Source organism: Rhinolophus sinicus, chromosome 1 (assembly GCF_057876585.1).
Source record: "Rhinolophus sinicus isolate RSI-liver-muscle chromosome 1, RSI-T2T, whole genome shotgun sequence".
In the NCBI taxonomy this organism is placed as follows: domain Eukaryota; kingdom Metazoa; phylum Chordata; class Mammalia; order Chiroptera; family Rhinolophidae; genus Rhinolophus; species Rhinolophus sinicus.
Window position 1 is genome coordinate 124,896,840 of NC_142501.1, and position 21,434 is coordinate 124,918,273.

Consider the following 21,434-nt stretch of genomic DNA (forward strand, 5'->3'; position numbering starts at 1 on the left):
AAGTTTTCAACAATATAGTTTCATTTCTTCTCTAAGACCCTAATATATTTTTCCCTTATGTTGTTGACTCCATTCATTGTGAATATTACTAACAGAATGAACTGATACTGTTAACAAAATTGCTTGGTAAGTTAATTTACAAACAGTTATACCTATTGAAAAATTAAGAAATGATTTTCATAAAATTTCTCATATTTAGATTCTAATTCCTGGGGATACGTGTTTGCACCCTGAAGTTTGGCTTTTGGTCAAATGACTACCTAGAAAGTAACACTGGGGCAAACTCTAGGGATTTCATTCCAAATGACAATAAAAGTTCACTATGGAATCAATAAAACATTCTCATGTAACTTAATTGCAAAAAATTGACAATGGTCTGGTGTTTTTGTGTGTGTGTTTTTTTAAACGTGGGGAATTCTAGACTCTGCTAAGTGAACCAGAGGGCTGGGTTTTTTTGTTTTTTTTTTGGGGGGGGGGACTTCTAAAAATTCAATCCACCTCCATCTTTAAAGGATTTTTATTAACACTCATGATTAATAAACAACTCATATTTGAATAAATAAAACTTACCACTTGGAGAATGTCTTCATCTTTTGGCATAACACTAAGTTCCAATGTTGTATCACTGAAATCAAACATAGATACACTATTTTAGGGGAGGTGGAAGTGTATAAGAAAGACATAAAGGAAAAACAGTTAATGCAGAAGTATTTAAGTTGCTTAAGAGTTTAATTTTTATTTTTTTAAGTCTTTACTTTTCAAATCCAAAGCATTAAAATGAAAACAAGGCATATGGCGCAATGTGTGTATATATATACATGTATATGTATATATGTATATAAAATATATATATATATTTCAAGAAAGGAACTGTATTAAAATTGTAGTACTCAATATATACATACCAATAACAAAAGATGAATACAAGTCATGTTTGACTTCTGCAATTACAAGAGGTGCTCAAAGGGTCCAGACACTTCTGATTACAGTGAACTACTCCTTGAGCAAAGTTGACCAAAGTGTTCACTTGTATGCATTTTTTTGGCACCCCCGGCGTGCGTGTGTGTGTACACACATATGCTAACTAAGTAGGAAAGAGGGCACCCTGCCATATGTTTGAGTTATTCATAATCAGTCAAGTCTTCTTTATAATTTAGAAACATAAGTTAATTTAGAAACAAAGTATATTACTTATATTAAATAGTTCTGGAACATAACTCAGTATAAAATTAGTTATTATTTTACTTGAACAAATTACAAATTTTTACCACATACTCTCACTATTTATCAAGTTAAAAGTACATTAACATAAAAATAACCAAAGAACTCCTAAATTTAACATTTTGAGCAATATTAAACTTCCTAATTTTGAAATATGCCCTCTTGGCCTCATAGGTGAAGGAAATCAGAGTTCACCATCGCAACTATTAACATGACTCCTTCTTATTTTAAAAAACTATACAACATTTCAACTACTCTTATTTGCTTTCTTCTCTATGATTTAATTTTAGAGCCTTTACAGAAACAGTTCAAAGTCTCATTTTATTTTGGTACTGTAAATTTCCTGTTTGAAATGACAGAGAAGTTTCTCTAGGTTAAAAATATTCAAAGGGGTAAGTTTTACTGATTCCTGTGATCCGGAATTACATTTCGATAAGGCAAGGATAGTGGGGCTGTCCCATCAAGTGTTTCAATATCTAACCTAACAATATCAGATAGACTTTCCCCCCAATACAATCAAGAGATTAAGAATCAATCAAACAACAACAACAAAAAGAAAAAAAAAACTACTAATTTACTGGTGTCTCTTTTTGATTGATTTGAACCCTTATTTTGGGGCCTATAAATGCAGAAAGAATAAAAAACCAATAAGAACCACAGGTTTACATAAGTTTAACTAGTAAAATATGTAAGTACGTGTATTTCAATATTTAGAGTTGGTAGAAAATACATACTGATGATTAGAAAAATTCTGCAAGGATACATTTTTATACATTAATACACTGCAGAATCTCAATGGCTTTATGCTGCATTATCCATTTGCAGACGAAAGGAAACACAATTTTTTAAAAGAAAATAACATCATGAAAAAAACAGTATTTCTCTATTCTTTAAACTGCTTTACTGGTTGAAAAATTAAGATTGTCAAAGTGTTCATTATTCTGAAAGACAAACTGCACCAGTAACAAAAATATTAATATAGATTTTAGGAAAACCAGAAGAAAAAAAAGCTATGGTTACTTGCAAAATAATATTTTTAAAGAGATGTTAACAAATATACTAAAAACATCCTTACATTACAGGGTAGAAAAACATATTGGTAGATTTACGATGATCTAAATTATTTTAAGAAAAAGAAAATCCAGGAGGATCCCCTCATTGCCTCTGCAGAGGCTTAAAATATTTCACCAGTCCCTAAGTCCTGGCTTAGTATCACTGTAAGGAACACCTAGAATCCAACAGAGAGGACAGATTTAAGATTTGCTTTCTCTAAGAATGTCATTAAATATTAAAACAGTAAGAATCCTCTGAGATCAGTAATCATGATCACATCATCTAAGTAAAAATTACAATGTATGAGGGCATTAGTGTAAATAACAGATTATAGCATAAGCTGCTTTAGACATAGAGGAGCTTGATAAAAATCTTCAGGAAATAAAAAACTTCAATTACAGATATATGGCTACGGCTAATATAGATATAGATAATCTAAAAGGTACTATATTTGAATTTGGAAAGAACCTTCTACAATAGTGATGATCTGGAAATCGGACCGCAGATTCATGCCTACTCTTGACAGAAATTCAACATGGTAACCTCTTTGTCTTTTAATTTATTTGTAATTTTTATAAATTTTCTAGGAGTGTGGTAGAGAGGAAGAGAGTAGGACTAAATTATCTTTGAGGTCCCATAGACAGTCACTCTATAAATACTTATTTACTGTTACAACTCAAAATTCCATCATTCTGTACAACGTAGGCAGACAAATGGATTAAAAGAGAATTTCTTGCTGGCTTGGTTAAAACAAATGAATAAATTTGACCCAAGAATATTATTCAATAAGCTTTTAAAAGATAACTTAGTAAGAGGTTTTAAAATCAATTATGTATGCATTTGTTTATATATTTATCATAAGCAAATTAACATTTGATTGTCCCTTCAAATAAAAGTGGGAAACTTACAAAAAAATCTAAAATGTGTGCCTCTGAGATGCTAAAGGATTTTAATCACAAATCTGATAAATGTGCCAAAGCAAAGCCACCAACCAAGCAAAGCCACCAACTCAGGAGTGTCTTCTTGGCAACTTTCAAATGTGTTATCCACTTTAAGACAAAGTTCCACATCCCACATCACATCAATTCCCTACAGGAATACAATTTTGTATTACATCTACTTGCCCCAATGACTTACAAAACCCATCTTTGGCCAAAATTAATCATATTTCAAGAATCTTACCTGTTCTGAATTAAAGCAATTACTTGAGAATAGGTCTTTCCAATAACACTTTCTCCATTGACTTTTATAATTCGGTCACCTTCAAAGAGGAGTAAAAAAAAACCACGAAAATCACATGAAGAATTCCTATAGAAAGTCACTTCTGAATGAATACTTTTGAAATAATGTCTTGAGTAAGGTACTTATTTTTAATGTACCCTTGCTCGTTATTTTTCAGTTTCTTTTATAAAAATGAATCTAGGAGGGAGATTAGAAGGTGATAGGCGATACATTACAGGAAATGCAATTCTATATGTACATTGACATACACATTATACACATTAATAATGATATAGAAATTGGGGTTACTTTAAGTATGATGAAAAAGATAATTAAGGTACATAATAAATTAATAGTACATCCTAATAAAACTTAGCAATGACACTAACTACTGATATTTGATAACATCTGTAGCTGAAAAGAAAACATATTTGTAGCTAAAAAAGACATTTTATTCAAAAGGAAATAAAAGATAATTTTTCACTAATTCCCATTTTTAATTATTCCATGTTTAAAAACAAGAGGAAAGAGTAAGTATTTTAGAGTGTGCACTAATCTAAACAAAATTGCTACTTATTTTTATTAAAAATCACAAAATAGTTTAGAACACTGATCAGACTATATCCACTGACATCTGCTGATGAGGCTGAGCTTGCACTGCATTGGGACTTAAGCTACTCTTTGTGATGCAAATTAATTCACTTCTGGAAGATCAGGCACTCTCAGAAATTGGAGATCCAAGAAGATTACTTCAATTATGTCAATAAATATCTTCAGCATTTTGTTATTTTGTTATCTTTTGTCAAAATAAAATGTATGCAAAATATTCTTTAAAAGAGCCTCCAAGAATCCATCCATTATCTGAGTGGTAACCAAAAGTGCCCACAATTTATAGTAAATATTAAATGATTTCTGTTCAAACCCATCCATTTGGATATCAAGAAACATGTAACCGGTCCGGCCCAGTGGCTCAGGCGGTTGGAGCTCCATGCTCCTAACTCCGAAGGCCACCGGTTCAATTCCCACATGGGCCAGTGGGCTCTCAACCACAAGATTGCCAGTTCAATTCCTCGAGTCCCGCAAGGGATGGTGGGCTGTGCCCCCTGCAACTAGCAACGGCAACTAGACCTGGAGCTGAGCTGTGCCCTCCACAACTAAGACTGAAAGAACAACAACTTGAAGCCGAACAGCACCCTCCACAACTAAGATTGAAAAGACAACAACTTGACTTGGAAAAAAGGCCTGAAAGTACACACTGTTCCCCAATAAAGTCCTGTTCCCCTTCCCCAATAAAATCTTTTAAAAAGAAAAAAAGAAACATGTAACCAATTAAGTCTCAAAAACAGTAATAATAGATGTGAAGAAAAAAGAATAAACATACACAAGGATAGATGAGGAAAAAAATAAGAAGAATGAAGTAAGGAAGGAATTAAAAGGTATTATTTAGAGAAGAATATCTGCACCTGTGCATAATCCAGCTTCGAAAGCAGGTCCTCCTTCTTTAACCTGCTTGACAAATATGGTATCCATTGGTTCCAAGCGGTTTCTTTGTTTTCCTGTGGGAGAAAAAAAACCAAGGCATGATTTCACTTCTCTATATTTTATTAAAATACCAAGATGTAAAATGATATTTAATTGAGACCAGTTAAGCAAAGATTTTTAATGCAAGGTTAAATTCATGTCTTGAATTTGGATGCTAAAATCACAATTTAGGGGTTTTCATTAATTCAAACATTTATTTTGCTTCTTCTATAATATAACAACCACAACCATCAGAACAGTTTCCATTTACTGGGTACATTCGGTATGTAAATTACTACACTAAGTACTATACATTGCTGAGAGCAATTTCCATAGCAAGTAAGTATCACGACCACCATTGCATAAAAAGAGGAAACTGGGGCTCAGAGAGATGAATTAAATCCTCCACGGTCAAATAGCTAGATTACACAGATGGTCCTCACTCTAGTGCTTTTTAACCTGCTTTGCTAAGCTTTGAGTTATAACGTTGACTAAGACACAGTCCTTCCCCTTCAGGGATTTTGGCAGGAGAGACATACAAAGAATGGCACCATAGTATAAAAAACACTCATACACAAATACAACACACAGTCCTGGCGACAAAGAGCACATGATGACCTCTGTAAATCAAATATTTCACATATTGTTGTCCATAGATCATGTGCTGTAATATCTAAGGTGCTTAAATAAACACCAGTATATCGGAGTCCGATCAGAAATCTGCTTTGTCAACAAGTTTCCCTATAGACGCTAACATTTGAGAGCAACTAACTGTTTCGGTAAAATAGAAAGATTCGCAGATGAAATGATTAAGCTACTGTGGGGGTAACAAAAAGGTAGAGAGTGGTTCCCAAAGTGTGATTCCCGGACCAGCATTAGTATCACCAGGGAACATGTTAGAAATGCAAATCTGTGGACCCCACCCCAGCTCTACTGAAACTCTGAGGTGTGACTGTGATATGCACATTGCAGTTTGAGAACTGCAGCTCAGAACCTTAAAGAAGATTGTAACTGAGAAAAGAAGGGCTATACATTTATGGAGTAATATAATAATATTTGGTAAATAGCAATGCTGGGCAGAAAATGATCGCGTGTCAAATATAAAGAATTCATAATTATCGCCATATAAAACTGCATCTTTTTCATGGTGTATCACTAAGGTGGCGAAAAAGAAGTTTCCTAGTAAAGGAATATCTGTCAGCAGCTCCCCTACATGTTTGGCTGTTTACTCTAAAAGAAGTCTTCCTGATGAGTGAATGGCTAACTCAACCACTAAAAAAGCACCAGGATATAGGGGAAATGGCTTGTGTTTTAGAAGCCAGAGACAGGGATTCAAATTCTTGCTTTACACTTGTTAGTCCAGTTGCAATTAAGTAAACTATAAAGAAGTTACTACTTTTCTCCTATAATAACAATAATTATTCTATATTTTCACATCACTGAAGGGTTTCTACAAAGACTAAATGAGATAACGTGAAAGTACTCAGCATAGCATGAAACTTGAGTAATTCTCAGTAAATGTGTAGTTCCCCTCCTCCTCGCAAATGTTTAAATGAGGATGTGTCATATTTTTGTTTTCAAGAATTAAAATTTGGAAAGGTCATAAAAAAACTTGTAAAATACCTCTGATTCAATTTTAAATACTATAACTCTATATTAAATATATATTAGATATTTTCCCACAGCAACTTGATACAGCCTTCTCTCTACATTTAAATGAGATGTAAATCTTATGACTCCTTTTGTCACTTTTGATTAGCTATGACAGCTATGACAGATAGCCACACTGCTTTCCCCATGAGATTTAGGAGAAAAAAGAAAAAAATTTGTTAAATCCCTACTACATAGAAGAATGTCCTAATTCTTAAGAGACATTTACTAAAGTACTTAGGGACTAATTATAATAATATTTGCAACTTCATTTTCAAATGGTTTGGAAAAGAAAAAAAGATGCCCTCACACTCATACACACACATGGATAAAAAAAACCCCATAACAACATGTTAATTGTTGAATAAGACACAGCATACAGATGTTTCCTGTACTTTGAAAATTATAATAAAGGTGGGGGAACTTTTCTACATATGCCAGGCTTTATTTTTCTTCATAGAAGTTATTACTCACTACCTAAAATTGCATATTCATTTGCTTACATGTTTTGTGCACGTCTCTCCCACTAAAACGAAGAGCAGGGATTTTTGTCATGTTCCCTGAAATCCATAGCACCTAGAACAATGTCTGGCACAGAGCAGACACTCAGTAAGTAATTATTCAATGAATGAACAATTTATTACCTAATTTAATTCTCACAACAAGCCTTCAAGATGGGCATTATGATCCTAATATTACCACTGTACTGAGGAAGAAACACAGACTAATTTGTGGGAGGCAGAGTAGGGATTTGAACCCAGGTCTAAATCCATGCTGCTTCAGAAGGAACTAACTACTTATTCATTTGTCACGCCTTACTAAATACAAGCAGACAGTACACTTACTTTGAAAGCATACAACTACTTAATTCCAATCAAGTTAGTAATCAGTCTAGGTCTTTCTATGGCCAACTCAACATTTACAAACAGTTGGCATTCGGAAAACCATTTATTTTCCCTCAGTTTAGAGACTTGAAGGTTTAATAAGTTTTGTTGTATCAAGTCATGGCTTTCATGGAAAGATTTATATGATAAAAGAAGAGAAACATTTTTCTTATTAATGTCTTCTAATCTACTGTGTCCCAAAGGTAATTATACCACACTTATATTTAAAATACAAAATATAAATGGCCATTAATGAATTCTACAAAACAATAAAAAGTTGGTTGAGTAGCAATGTAGTGACTTTTGAAAATTCTGATAGTAAATTTCACTTATACAGAATAGATGCATCCAAAATAACTGGGTTTTAATTTCTATAAGGGAAATACTAATTTTGCAATGACTGCCTTTGCAAAAACATGACACTTCCCGAATGACAAATCTCTCAATACGCCACGCCTGAAAGCATGAGCAGACTAAAGGAAATATGGAATAGGCTAAAATAGAGGCCTGTCCTATAGCAAGCCCTGTAACATCTGCCAGGAGTTGTACTTTTCATTCTTGTTGTTTCTGGGCTTTCCTTTCTGGACTATCCAAAATTCTGACTTTGCTATTACTACCTCGATATTATCCAATATCTAAAAACAGAAATTTTTAAAAATGGGAAAATTTCCCATAGATATCCCTTAACCACAGGCAGGTTCACTAAGAAATGTATTTCTCTTCAATTTCCATATTCCTTGACTCTAAGTCTTGAGTTACACACTTGGCTCATTCATTTTAAGTGTCTTCTTTTAAATATCTGCTACCTGCAATTCTGCTGGAACTAGAAATCAGTGGTATCAAATTGAAAATGTGTGTTATTCAGTCTCTTGTGTCTTCAGTTTTTGCAAGTCAGTTTCTAGATATGCAAAACTTAAAGCCCTATCCTGAATCCTGGCAATTTACCAGGGAAAATGCTGACCTGTATGATCATTTGGCAGAGCCAGATGGCTTCCCTGGCATTTCTTAGCAAAAGCCTCTTTCAATTATACATCTGCATTTTATAATTTTAATAATATTTTTGAGAATACATAGGACATATTTCAAAGAACTGTTAAACACCTTCATTCACTGACCTTACCAAAAGAAAAGGAAAATGTTTCTTTTTAGCACACACATGTAATTAAATCTTTCTACACTTGAGAAAGGGAAATAAAAATACAATGATCTTACATGGACAAGAATGGCTAACTTGAACAAGTACAGAAAAGGTTCCATTTTACTCTACTTAATATACAATTAGTAAAGACTTAAAGAAGAAAGATAAAGAGTATGTATGAATTTATTTGAAGCTGAATATTACATTACATTCTGACATGAAGTCAGAAAGCATGTACATGCTTTAACATTATGGTAAACATAATCAGTTGGGAGAAAAAATGACGAGTAAAACAAAATAATAATACATAGGTAGTAACTGCCATCCAAATAGTGGATGAACATCCAAATGGACATGATTTTTATTCTCCATATCCAGTGTAATTCAAGTAGTTAAGAGATTGGGTCCTCTGACCACATTACATGATTTAAAATTCCAGCTCTACCATTTATTTTCCAAGTAGGATTTCCAGATTTTGCCATGTTTTGGTACATATTTATACTAAAAATTATTAGTTGTCTATGAGAAATTCAAATATAATCAGGCCTCCTGTATTTTATCTAGCAACCCTATCTCCAAGTGATTTTAGACAAATGATTTATTTATTCCTACCTAGCAAGGTTATTGGGACGATTAAAAGAGATAATCCATTAAAATGCTTACATAATACATAATAAAAATAGGAATTTAATAAATGCTACTTATTACTATGCCAGTCTGATGATAAACCTTCCGAAGTTTTACATACATATCAGGGAAGACCAAGGTCAGAGTGCTTGTCACACTGCAAATGGCTGATAAATATTGTTTGAAAGACTATATAAACTTAACTGTCATCTAATGGGGAAGTCGAGGAATCTGGACCAAAGAAAAAAAGAACTCTAAAGAAAAGAAGGTAGAAAAGTAAGAGAGACTGTACTAAAAAATTTCCAGTAACTGACAGGAACCACACACCTATCTTCAAAGAAACAGGGATCTAAAACCAGAGGGTTATATCTCTAAGCCTGAGGGTTTTATCAATTAGAAGGATGATTTAAATTTCTGATGACCCTCTTTGGAGAATGCTAAAGTCAAAATCACTTGCAACATTTAAATTATTTCAAAATTTAAAATATTAAGTACATAAAGCATACAGATGAAAGCAAATAGGTTACTTGAAGAAGTAACAGAATTTGAGCTATGCCAATTACAAAAAGAGCCCTGTGCTGAAGATCCACAGAAACATAAATAAGCCTAGGTCAGGAAATCCTATGGTTCTGGGGACAAAAGAAATGTATTTCTTAACAGACTGAAAAAATATATACTTTATACAAAGAAACTCTATCCCATATTTTTACCAAAGCAAAGCAATAGAAAATAATGACTATCACTGAGATTAAGCTTTTTTCCCCTTCTCTCTCAAGAGTTCTCAAACATGTTATTAAACTATTTTTTAATGGAACCAAATAATTCTACTCTCATTTTTATTTATTTATTTTCTCTTTTTTCATTAGTTCTACTCTTATAATGAGTTATTTTTTAAAGTATTTTTTGTAAATATATATATATATATATATATATATATATATATTTTTTTTTTTTTTTTTTTTTTTTTTCCACACAAGAGAAGTCCAATGAAATTAAAGTAAGCTTCAATGTAAAAGTTATAAAAGCTTTGGAAAAAGTAAATTCTCCACAGAGGAAGAAAGCTGAAGAAGCACATCACACAATAGAATATTAAAGCTCCAGGCATTAATTGTTTTTTAAAAATCATTTAAATCGCTTATTGAAATTAGTATCTATTTTCAGACCAAAAATAATTGAAACCATAATGCAGACTGAAACAGATATCAAAGTTAAGTCTGAATGACGAAAAATTATCTTTACTTCTCTTCAATGATTAATAGATTGCCACGGGAAAATGAATTTATTGAGCAAAAGTTAGCAATTATGGATCCACTAAGGTACAAAATAAGCAGAAGGAGTAATACACACCAAATTCAGGCTTATGTTTACCTCTGGGGGAATAGAATAGGGAAAAAATGGTATAAAAGGACCTTAATTATACTTACAATCATTTACGTCATGGGGGGTGTGGGGGGGAAGATGCTGAAATGTTTAGAGGACAAAGAGAGATGGCAAATATTTGAAAGGTACATTTTCCCCTATATTTTATGTTTGCCTGAAATATTTCATAACTAGTTTTTATTGATGAAAACAGGCTTCTAATTTTTAGTTTGCGGGTTGAGTTTGCTGATGACACACAAAATTTTCTTAGGAGCCTAATGGAGACACATTGCCTAACATCAAAAATCCATGTATGATACATGCATCCCACATAGTAAATAATTAAGCAGAGTTCAATTTAAGAAGACAAATATGACAGATTATTAGGTACTTTTTTTCCTTTGGCAAGGGCAGAAGCACTAAGTTAAAAATACACATATATGTGCCAGCTTATTAAATCTAGGTTTCCCCCAAATTTCTATTTAAGATGCTTTCACTTGTAGAGTGATGGCCAGTACTTTAAAATTATATCTCCCAAGTCTCCAGTCTTCAGGTACAATAATTATCACACGCTTCAGACCCCAAATTCCAATAATCTCTGGACACTGTCATTAGAATGTCAGCTGTCAGGTCTCAATCACATTATGTCTGATTTTCAAGTAGTATCAAATGGAACAAAATAAAATAGGAAAATCTGGTAAATAAAAAAAGCAGACCATGTTCTAACTTAATCATGAAAAACTTTCTTTTACCCCATACCCATCTATTTTTTTCTTTTTTTACTTTTTATTGTGGAAAACGTCCTGCATGCACAAAAGCAGAAAAAAATAGCAAAATAAACCCTCATGAATGCAATTTAAATAATCATGAAAAATTTGTCACCTTGTTTAATTTACACTATTCTTTTTTGCCTACAAAAAAATTTTTTAAAGTTATTTTCTTTTTCTTTAATTTAAGTGTGTTTTCCCAGGACCCATCTGCTCCAAGGTCAAGTAGTTGTTTCAACCTAGTTGTGGAGGGCGCAGCTCACAGTGAACTATGTGGGGATCGATCGGCAACCTTGTTGTTAAGAGCCCCGTGCTCTAACCAACTGAGCTAACCGGCCGCCCCCCCTAAAAAAAATTTTTTTAAAAGCAAATCCCAGATAGCATGTCTATTTATTTATAAGTACTTTAAATACTTCAGTATGCATTATTAAAAAGTAATTACTTTTTCTGAAAGGAAAGATAACAAAATCCTTCCATGGTTCTCCAGAGTATGTAGTATTCAGCACAAGGTAGATAACATAAACTGACAACAAACCCAATCTTTCTAAATGCTGACTTAATGCTTAATGTTATTAAGAAAAAACAGTATGTCATGACATAGAGATGATAGCACCAATAGCTATGAAATACATTTAGAAAGGTTTCACGTGCAAAATCACATTAGAACACTAAATTAAGTTCCCAGTGGAATGCTAAGCCTATTCAATGAGTTCATATATGCGAGAGAACATAACCTGCATGAAAATCTCCAGTAGAACAGTGCCTGGCATACAGTGAATTCTCAATAAATACTTACTGCTGACTGGTTCAAATTACAGCCCTGGAAAATCCCAACAGTAAAATTGCCCCAAATCAACTTGGAGATTTGTTTCCGGAACAAAGCCATTGTTCTGCAACTGATCTGTACAATATCCCTTAAACAGCAAAAAGGAAATGCTGGGACTTAATCGTAATTTGGGGGCAATACCACTAGGTGTCAGACGTGAATCAAATTGTCTGGCAAGATCAACTACCTCTGCAAGAAAGACTCTGGAAGGGTGTTATTCATTTAGCAAATATTTACTAAGTTCTGACCACGTGCCAGGTGCCGATTATCCTAAAATGAACAAAACAGTCCCGGGGTCCTCCTTCAGGCGTACTTGCAGTTTTTCTCTCTCTAAAGTTCCAGAAATTTCACAAACTATGTATCATGCCTAGAATCATAGCCCTGTTATTCCTGTTGTGCTAGATTTTCATTTCTCTGCAAACCCATAAAAATCTGTTACAGTGCTCTAAGCACCATCTCTGACTTCACCACCCCTCCATCCCTTAACCCACTCACCTTGCTCCTAGACTCTACCAAGACCTTCCATTCCCTTTGGCCTTCTCTATTCTCCAAGACTATCCATCTCCTTCCAGAAAAATCACTTTCTTTCTTACTAAGGTTACCCATGGATCAATATTTCAACAAAATTCACCAACAACCTCAACTTCCTTTCCCCCTTGACCTTTCAAAGCATTCAGATCGCCAATCTGCAACTGTGGAGAATTCTAACCATATGCCGCCTGCTCTTGTTGTTGGGCTGCTATTTCTGCTGAATAAAACTGCATAACCCATTGATATAGTTTCCCAGACACTCCTCACTGAAGTCTCTTGCTTGTATTTCAATTCCCATTCCCTCAAGGTTGCTGTTTCAAACATCTAACAACCTCTTTGAACTTGCTATGCCATTCAAACTTCCTCACACTATTTGGATAAACTTGTCTCTTCGGTATTCATACTTCACTCTATCTCAATTGCTGTAGCCTCAGGTTTTAAAAAAAACTTGGCCCGTCCTTACTTTCTGTAGTCCTATCTCAGGTGAGAATTTAGTTACCATCTGTCTTCGGGACCTTGCTCTCCTAACTGATCTCTTGTCATGTGTAAAGCCTCAGTCAATCTCTATTCTTCTCTCCAGATTCCAAAGACATACATGTTCCCACAACTTAAAGAGCAAAACTTCTCCCTATCCTTCTACATGGCTATCATCTCTCTTTCTCTGTCCCTTCATTTTCATACTTCTCCCACGAATAGCCTGTACTCACTTATCCTCATTTCTTCCATTTTAATTCAGGGTTTCTCAGACACCAACAAAACGGCCCACTCACCCCACTCTAGCCTCACTGAGGTTCACTGCTTTATGTTTCATCCCACTAATATTTGATTTCCTCATCCCTTCTGTCCACTCTAACGAAACTTTTTTCTCAGTAACTTTACCAATTTGCTACTTGTCAGGTCCGGTCCAACAGTATCTTTTCCGCCCCCATCCTAATGAATTCCCTATGGCAAATGACAAGTTATCCACTTCCCCTTAAAATTATCACCTCGAAATTAGCAAGTCCCCAACTCCTCCTGGGTGTCCTCCTACTTTCCAAAACTTATTCTCAGATTTCCTTTCTGATTCTCCTTCCTCGAACCATCTTTTAGATGTCATGTTCCCTAGAGTCCTATATTTATCCTATACATTTTCATGCTTTCTGTATATGGTTTCATGTATGCCTAGAACTTCATTATAACATACATAAATAATGATGACTTCCAGACCTATTTTCAATCCCCACCTCTCCCTAGGAGCTCCACATTTAAATTTTTCCACTAAGTACTAAATATTCTACAGGCATCGGAAATGCAACTTATCCCAAACTAAACTCATTTCCCCAGAGGAAGGGGGTGGATATGTTTCCTCTCCAGTACCCCTCAATTAATGGCACGTACAGCTACCCACTCATTCATGCCAGAAAAGCTAAGCATAATCCTCCACAAGCCATCCTTAACTGGTGACATATGATCCATCCCCAAGTCCCACCTCCAAATCTAGGCAAATATAACTTTGAAACATTGCTGAAATCTGTTCTGGAATGCTGCTTTTCCTTCTTCCTGATAAAGTCCTATCCAATGTCAATAGCAGGCCCCTTCCCTGGTGGTTAAGACGATTCCCTCTGTGCTATGACCCTGCGATACCTGGACACACCGCTATCTTTGCACATCTGTAATTATTTTGCACTTTCATCTTCCACCACAGTGGGAGATTGTTGAAGCCAGAGCCTGTATCATAGATATTTATTAAAGCACACATGCCAGGAACTGTTCTGGGTTTTAATTTTAAAAGTAATAAACAAAATAAAGTTCCTGCTCTACATTCCAACTGAGGCAGGAAAGTGTTCAACAGAAAGAAGGGGTATAAAAGATGGTGATAAGTGCTACGGAGAATAATAAGCAGAGTGAGAAGGGAGGCAGAATGAAAGGCAGGGCTGTAACACTATTTTGATGAAATGGTCAGGGAAGTCCTCTCTAACAGGTGACATCTGAACAACTACCTAAAGGAAATGAGGTTACAGGCCATATTCCTCCCTTCCCAGCAATCAGTTTAGTGAATGGCTCATGGTAGTGACTCAACAAATATTTGCTAAGTGAATGAATAAACAACAGGGAATATACTTCTAGACTTAGTGTATTTTGCATTTGTATGCAAACATTTCTATTCTGGTTTTACACCAAAAACAAAAAGTTAAACTTCAAAACAAGGGACCATAACTATTGCAATTAACTTTTCACTACCCGGAACTATGAATCACACATTTTGAATGTAGACAAGTTAGACAGCAATGGGGGGGGGGGGGGGGGGGTCATCCAGCTAGGAGGTTTCTGTGTCAAGGTCTTAAGTTATGGAGCAGCTAAGAAAAGGTAACTAGTCTCTCTTACTTCCCTGTATCCCAACTGCTATATCCTGACCATTTTATCAAAATAGTATTACAACATAAAAAAAAAAAAAAAATCACCTAATTACAGGGTCACCTAATTACAGGGTCACCTCTGGAACAACATTTCTTATAGAGCAGTTATTTCCAGAAGACGGTCGAACATTAATATTCCAACCACATACTTTCCTTGACTTTTTCACCTTTACAGCCCTATCTGTTTAGTATCTCCACTTAGCTCTCTGAAATCTTTGATTTCATATTTCTTAAAGGTTTTAGAACGCTTAAAGAGGTTTTTTAAAATCACACCTATTTTCCTAACAAAGTAATTTCATGCAATGTGTCTTTTAAAGTCTTAAATCTAACTATAGAAACTTCATTTTTTCAATGCCAACTTTAATCCAACCAAATTCCTTTCACGTTAGATTATTGTAAATATGGTTTCCTGGGACTTTTTACGTGAAGGAAATGTTTTTGTTTCCCCTCTCATCTAACTTGACCACCTTACCAGTTTATTTTACAAAACGGATGCTCAAATTCCTACTGAAGTCCAGAATCACCGTTTTTGTTGTTGCTGTTCCAGATCACACACTTAGCAGCTCTATGAAATAAGACTTCTAAATTTATTTAAAAAGTGTCACTGACACCTTGTGTTAGAAGGTGCTGATGGGAGAAAAATGAAAGAAAAGGAGGAAGGCAGTAGGGAATAGATTGCCCTCGACGCAGAGGTTCAGATACTAACACGCTAACTTTTGCAGCTTTGGGAACAGTCATTTTGGAATAGTGCCAAGTTAAGGAGGCGGTACCTCCCTTTATTCAGTACATTTACTCAACAAATATTTGAGCTCCTACTGTGTACCAAGTACTTACTAGGCACTGGAAATTCAATAATAAAAGACAGTTTCCATCCTTAATGAGCTCTGTTCTTAAAGTACCACATAAATACATATTTTTCATAAACATAATAAACAGTGGGTATGTAGGAAAATTTCACTTTGCACATTCTAATGACCAGTTTTGGATAAGAGGTATAATCACTCCCTTATTTCTGTTTCCCATATCAGATTCGTGTTGCTGCCACCAACTCCCAGAAATGGGTATTTTAGGAAGCAAAAAGTCTCTACTTGTTTACGTAGCACGAACAATCACTCAGATTAACTGTCTCTAAAATATGAGTAGGGATTTTCCAGTAGAGAATTAGGGAAAGGGTTTATCTGCATCTTTCATTCATTGTGAAACATCAAACAATCTACTCCATCTTATATAAAGTATCCTTTCAAACATGTGAAAACAACTATCACTTTCCCCCCAAGCATCTCTTTTTCAAGCAGAAGTTTCAAGTTCTTTCAATCTTTTCCAAAAATACATATCATAATTTCAAAATTTACATAATATTCTTGCCATCACTGTCCTTTATATCTGAGGCTCCTCAGTGTTTTAACCATGTCCTACTTAATCAGAAGACCCTGGAGCTCATCTTTCCCATGTTTTCACACCTGTCTAATGGAAAAGAACAACATAAGTATATTGAAGTTAATGTGCTACTAGCAACGTACAGAATCACTTATCATCTCTGTGTGCATATATGTGTGAGTATGTGTATATAAATGTATGTGTGTATGTATATAAGCTTATACATTCTTACATTAGGAAACACTGCCCATAATAGCAAACTACAAATAACTTGGCGATTTTTTTTTAACTTGGTGATTTTACTATAATTACATTGATAGATTATTTAAAGGTATTTTATTTTATTTATTTATTTTTAATTAAAGTTTACTGGGTTGACAGATTATTTAAAGGTATTTTAATAAGACAAATACATGAGCAGCAAATCATCCAATAAACTATCAACGTACTGGGAAATTGAGCCAGTATAAAGGAATGCTTAATTTATATTTGAAACATAGTGCATACACATATACACCTAGCTACTAGAAAATTACACCCCAAAATACTGTTAAGATCAATAATATAACATATGTCCAGGCTAGTGAACATGAGCTTCCATTTTAAGGGCTTCTCACCGAGCAGGTAGAAGAAAAAAGCCCAGTCCTGTCCAGTCAGGAATCTGTTAGGAGACTCTTCCCACACTTAAGAATAAGGTAACTAGAAATACTGCTCCCAGCAATCCAGACACTATATTGGTACTATGCAAAGTGTGTGTGTGGGGTGGGGACTCAATCTCTGAGACATGGCTAGAAGCCACACTTTACATAAGATATGTAGTCCAAATCAAGTGACAGCCTGGCCTCTGGATAAAAGCAAATACCAATCCATCTGAAGAACAGCTTTTTCATCTTAGATCTCAAAGAATTTCCAGTAATAATTTTTGAAGGGCAACAAACACAAAATTGTCAAACATACACAGCAAAAAACCTACTCTGAGCTCACACAGAAAGCACAGAAAAGAGAAACAAACCCACAAAGACTCCTGATAATGAAATTACCAGACAGATTATAAAACAAGTCTGATTACCATGTTTGAAGAAATTTGAAAAATAAGCCCAAAATTGTAAAGTGGGAGTTATAGGAAGTGATCGAGCATGTAGAACCCTAAAGAACTTCTAATAATCAAAATTTTAAAGAACAGTAAAGAAGAAAACTATTGGAATATATTGAAGAAATTATCCAGAATGCAGCTAAAAATACAGAGAATTTAGGAGCCATGAGGGATAGTTAAAAAAAAAAAAATCTAAACTATGTTAAATGAGACTCCAGAAGAATTAAAGAGAGCACTGAGATACAGAAGGTCACATAACACCGTGTTTCCCCAAAAATAAGACCTAGCCATACCATCAGCTCTGAGGTGTCTTTTGGAGCAAAAATTAACATAAGACCGGGGCTTATATTATATTATATTATATTATATAAGACCCGGTCTTATATTAAAATAATTTTTGCTCCAAAAGACGCCTTAGAGCTGACGGTCCGGCTAGGTCTTATTTCCGGGGAAACACGGTATATGAGGAGACGCTGGATGAAAATTTTCTAGAACTGGTGACAGACATTCATCTACAGACACAAGAAGCTCAATGAATTCCAAACAAGAAAAATAAAAATAAATGCTCACCTATACTCATCATATGAAATGGCCAAACACCAAAGATATAAAGAAAATCTTAACAGATATTTTCCAAGCTTGCCTTCAAAGAACCAATAAATCAAAATATGACTTCTTACTAACAAGAAACCAAAAGAGAGTGAAATGTTATCTTCAATCTGCTGGAAGAAAATATCAACCTAGAATTCCTGTAGTAGCAACAATATCTTTCAAAAATGAAGGCAAATCAAAGACCTTTCAGGAAAAAAACAAAATGGAAAGAACTGCAACACAACGTAAAGGTAACCTGTAGACAGGAGGGAGAAGACAAGTAGAGTTAACATGTTCTGAGATCCTTACATTGTTTCAGAGGTGAATAAAATATTAATTAACATTAGACTTTAATAAACTTGTATATTATAATTTCTAGAAAAATCATTAAAGGAATGGCAATATCTTATTTAATCTCAAAAAGAGAAAAAAGAACTATAGGAAATTCAAAATAAACAGAAATTTCGAAATAAATTAGGAGCACAAACAATAAATATATAATTAATATTAAATTTAAATAGACAAAAATTTCCAAATCCAGCTATGGGATTACAGAAAATATATGCAAATCATGTATCTGACAGTGGCCTAGTATCCAGAATATTTAAAGAACACTTACAACTAAAAACAAAAAGACAAACAATCCAATTAAAAAAATGGGCAAGGGACTTAAATAGACGTGTCTGCAAAGAAAATACACAAATGACCAACAGCACATGAAAAGATACTCAACATCATTAGTTAGTAAGGAAATGGAAAGCAAAATCATGATGAGATACCACTTCATATTCCCTAGGTTGGCTATAATACAGAAATGAAAAATAACAGGCATTGGTGAGAATGTGGAGAAACTGGAACCATCAAACATTGCTGGTGGGAATGTAAAATTGTGCAGTTGCTATAGAAAACAGTTTGGCAACTCCTTAAAATGCTAAACATATAATTAGCATATAACACAGCAATTCCACTCTTAGATATATACCCCAAAGACTTGAAAACAGGGACTTGTATACACATGTTCATAGCAGCACTAATTACAATAGCCAAAAAGTGGAAAAGCCCAAATGTCCATCAATGGATGAACGGATAAGCACTGTGGTATATACATGCAATGGAATATTTTTCAGCCATAAAAAGAAATAAAAGTACTGATACATGGCACCCAGAAACAAACCTCAAAAACATTACACTAATTGGAAGAAACCATACAAAAAAGGTTACTATTGTATGAGTCCGTTTATATGAAACATTCAGAACAGGCAAGTCCAGAGAGACCAAAAACAGATTGGTGGTCTCCAAGGACTAAGGGGAGGGGAGGACAGCAAATGACTGCTTAATGATACTGGTTTCCTTTGGGGGTGAAGAAAATGTTTTGGAACCAGACAGATGGCAGCTGCACAACATTTCACACATGTCCTTTAATTCTGTACTAAATACCACTGAACTCTTCACTTTAAAACGGTGAATTTTATGTGAAGATTTCACCACTAAAAGAAATGTTTCTGAGATGGACCCATGATGCTATGTGTATTACATTGCAGGGCTACACCACAATTTACTTATCTATTCATATGCTGATGAATACTTAGGTCAAATCTAGTGTTTACTTATATGAATAAAGCAGCTAGGAACATGCCTATACAAATATTTTTCCAGTAAATGTTTCGTTTATCTTTGGTAAATACCTAGGAGTGCCCTTATCATTTCATAAAAATAAGTGAAAGATAATACCAAAACAAGTTATATCAGTCATAAGGTGCATAGGCATCAAAAGTATAACTGAATAAGGGCTGTGGGATGGCTCAGTTGTTTAGAGCATGAGCTCTGAACAGCAGGGTTGCCGGTTTGATTCTCACATGGGCCAGTGAGCTGCTAGATTGAAGACAATGAGCTGCAGCTGAGCTTCCGGAGGGGCAACCGGATGGCTCAGTTGGTTAGAGCGCGAGCTCTCAACAACAAGGTTGCCTGTTCAATTCCCGCATGGGATGGTGGGCTGTGCCCCCTGCAACTAAAGATTGAAAACGGCGACTGGGCTTGGAGCTGAGCTGCGCCCTCCACAACTAGACTGAAGGATAACAACTTGGAGCTGATGGGCCCTGGAGAAACACACTGTTTCCCAATATTCTCCAATTATTAAAAAAAAAATATATATATATATATATATATATATAATATATATATAACTTGATATATTACATATAAATATATAAATATAAATATATATATATATATAACTGAATCAAAGATGGAAATCAACTGCAAATATTAAAACAATGATGCTTCATCCTTAAGCTCAACAGACTTAAGCCAATAGGACGTGTTCAATTACAAAGATAAAGAAGAAAATGAAAGAACAAGTATGAAATGCTAATACTATGTTAGCCAAAATTGTATCTGAAAGTTGAACTGGGGAATCTTTTAATACTCCTTCCTTTCAAGGGAACAGAACCCTATTTTTCACTCATTTTCAAGAATGAATTATGTGAGAGTAAAGAACTTTCTGAGAAGCCATGGTAGAAACTGAGAGGAAACTCTGGAACCGACTTGCCTGAGTTTGTTGTCCAACACTGCCACTTGCTAGTTATGTAAATGCTTCATGCCTCAGTTTCCTCATCTAAAAAATGGAAGTGATAATAATGGCCACCCCCGGAAAGTTGTTGCTGTGAGGAAAGTTGTTGTTCATGAGTTATTCCATGAAACAGCTTAGAACAAACACTGCCTGGCACACCATAAGCTAGCTGCCACTGCCACCCCCACGACCGTCATTACCATCGTCATTGTCGTTATCATCATCCCTACTTCTTAAAATATCTTCAAACAATTTCAGACACCTGTGGTTATCCTACTGAACAGTACTAAAAGCTAATAAGAATATGTAACTAATTAGAATATTTACCTAACTACCAGGGAAACTCAAATAGCTTAAACTGTCAATACAGTTAAAAACGGATCCTAAGGGGTTCAGTTAATTCAAAGACATCAGAAGAGATCCATGGAACTCAGTTAGTAACGCTACACTTTAGAAATAATGAAACATGCTTCTGACACCTTATTACCACATCATATACTTTAGACCTGCCAATAATAAGAATATCTTCCTACAACAAATTTTTGGGTCCTTATTTTAGTGTTATACTAACTTGAGGAAATAGGTTTTCAATCTATTAATGAAAATTAAC

General features: G+C 34.5%; 1 protein-coding gene across 1 annotated transcript in view; it reads right to left on the reverse strand.

The window, feature by feature from the left end:
- The window catches only part of ARHGAP21 (Rho GTPase activating protein 21), a 115,216-nt gene that overhangs the window by 42,150 nt on the left and 51,632 nt on the right, over nt 1-21,434 (reverse strand). Inside the window, 3 exon segments of the mRNA XM_088789235.1 lie at nt 571-625; nt 3,457-3,535; nt 4,959-5,051. Coding sequence (XP_088645361.1) covers nt 571-625; nt 3,457-3,535; nt 4,959-5,051 — 227 coding nt within the window.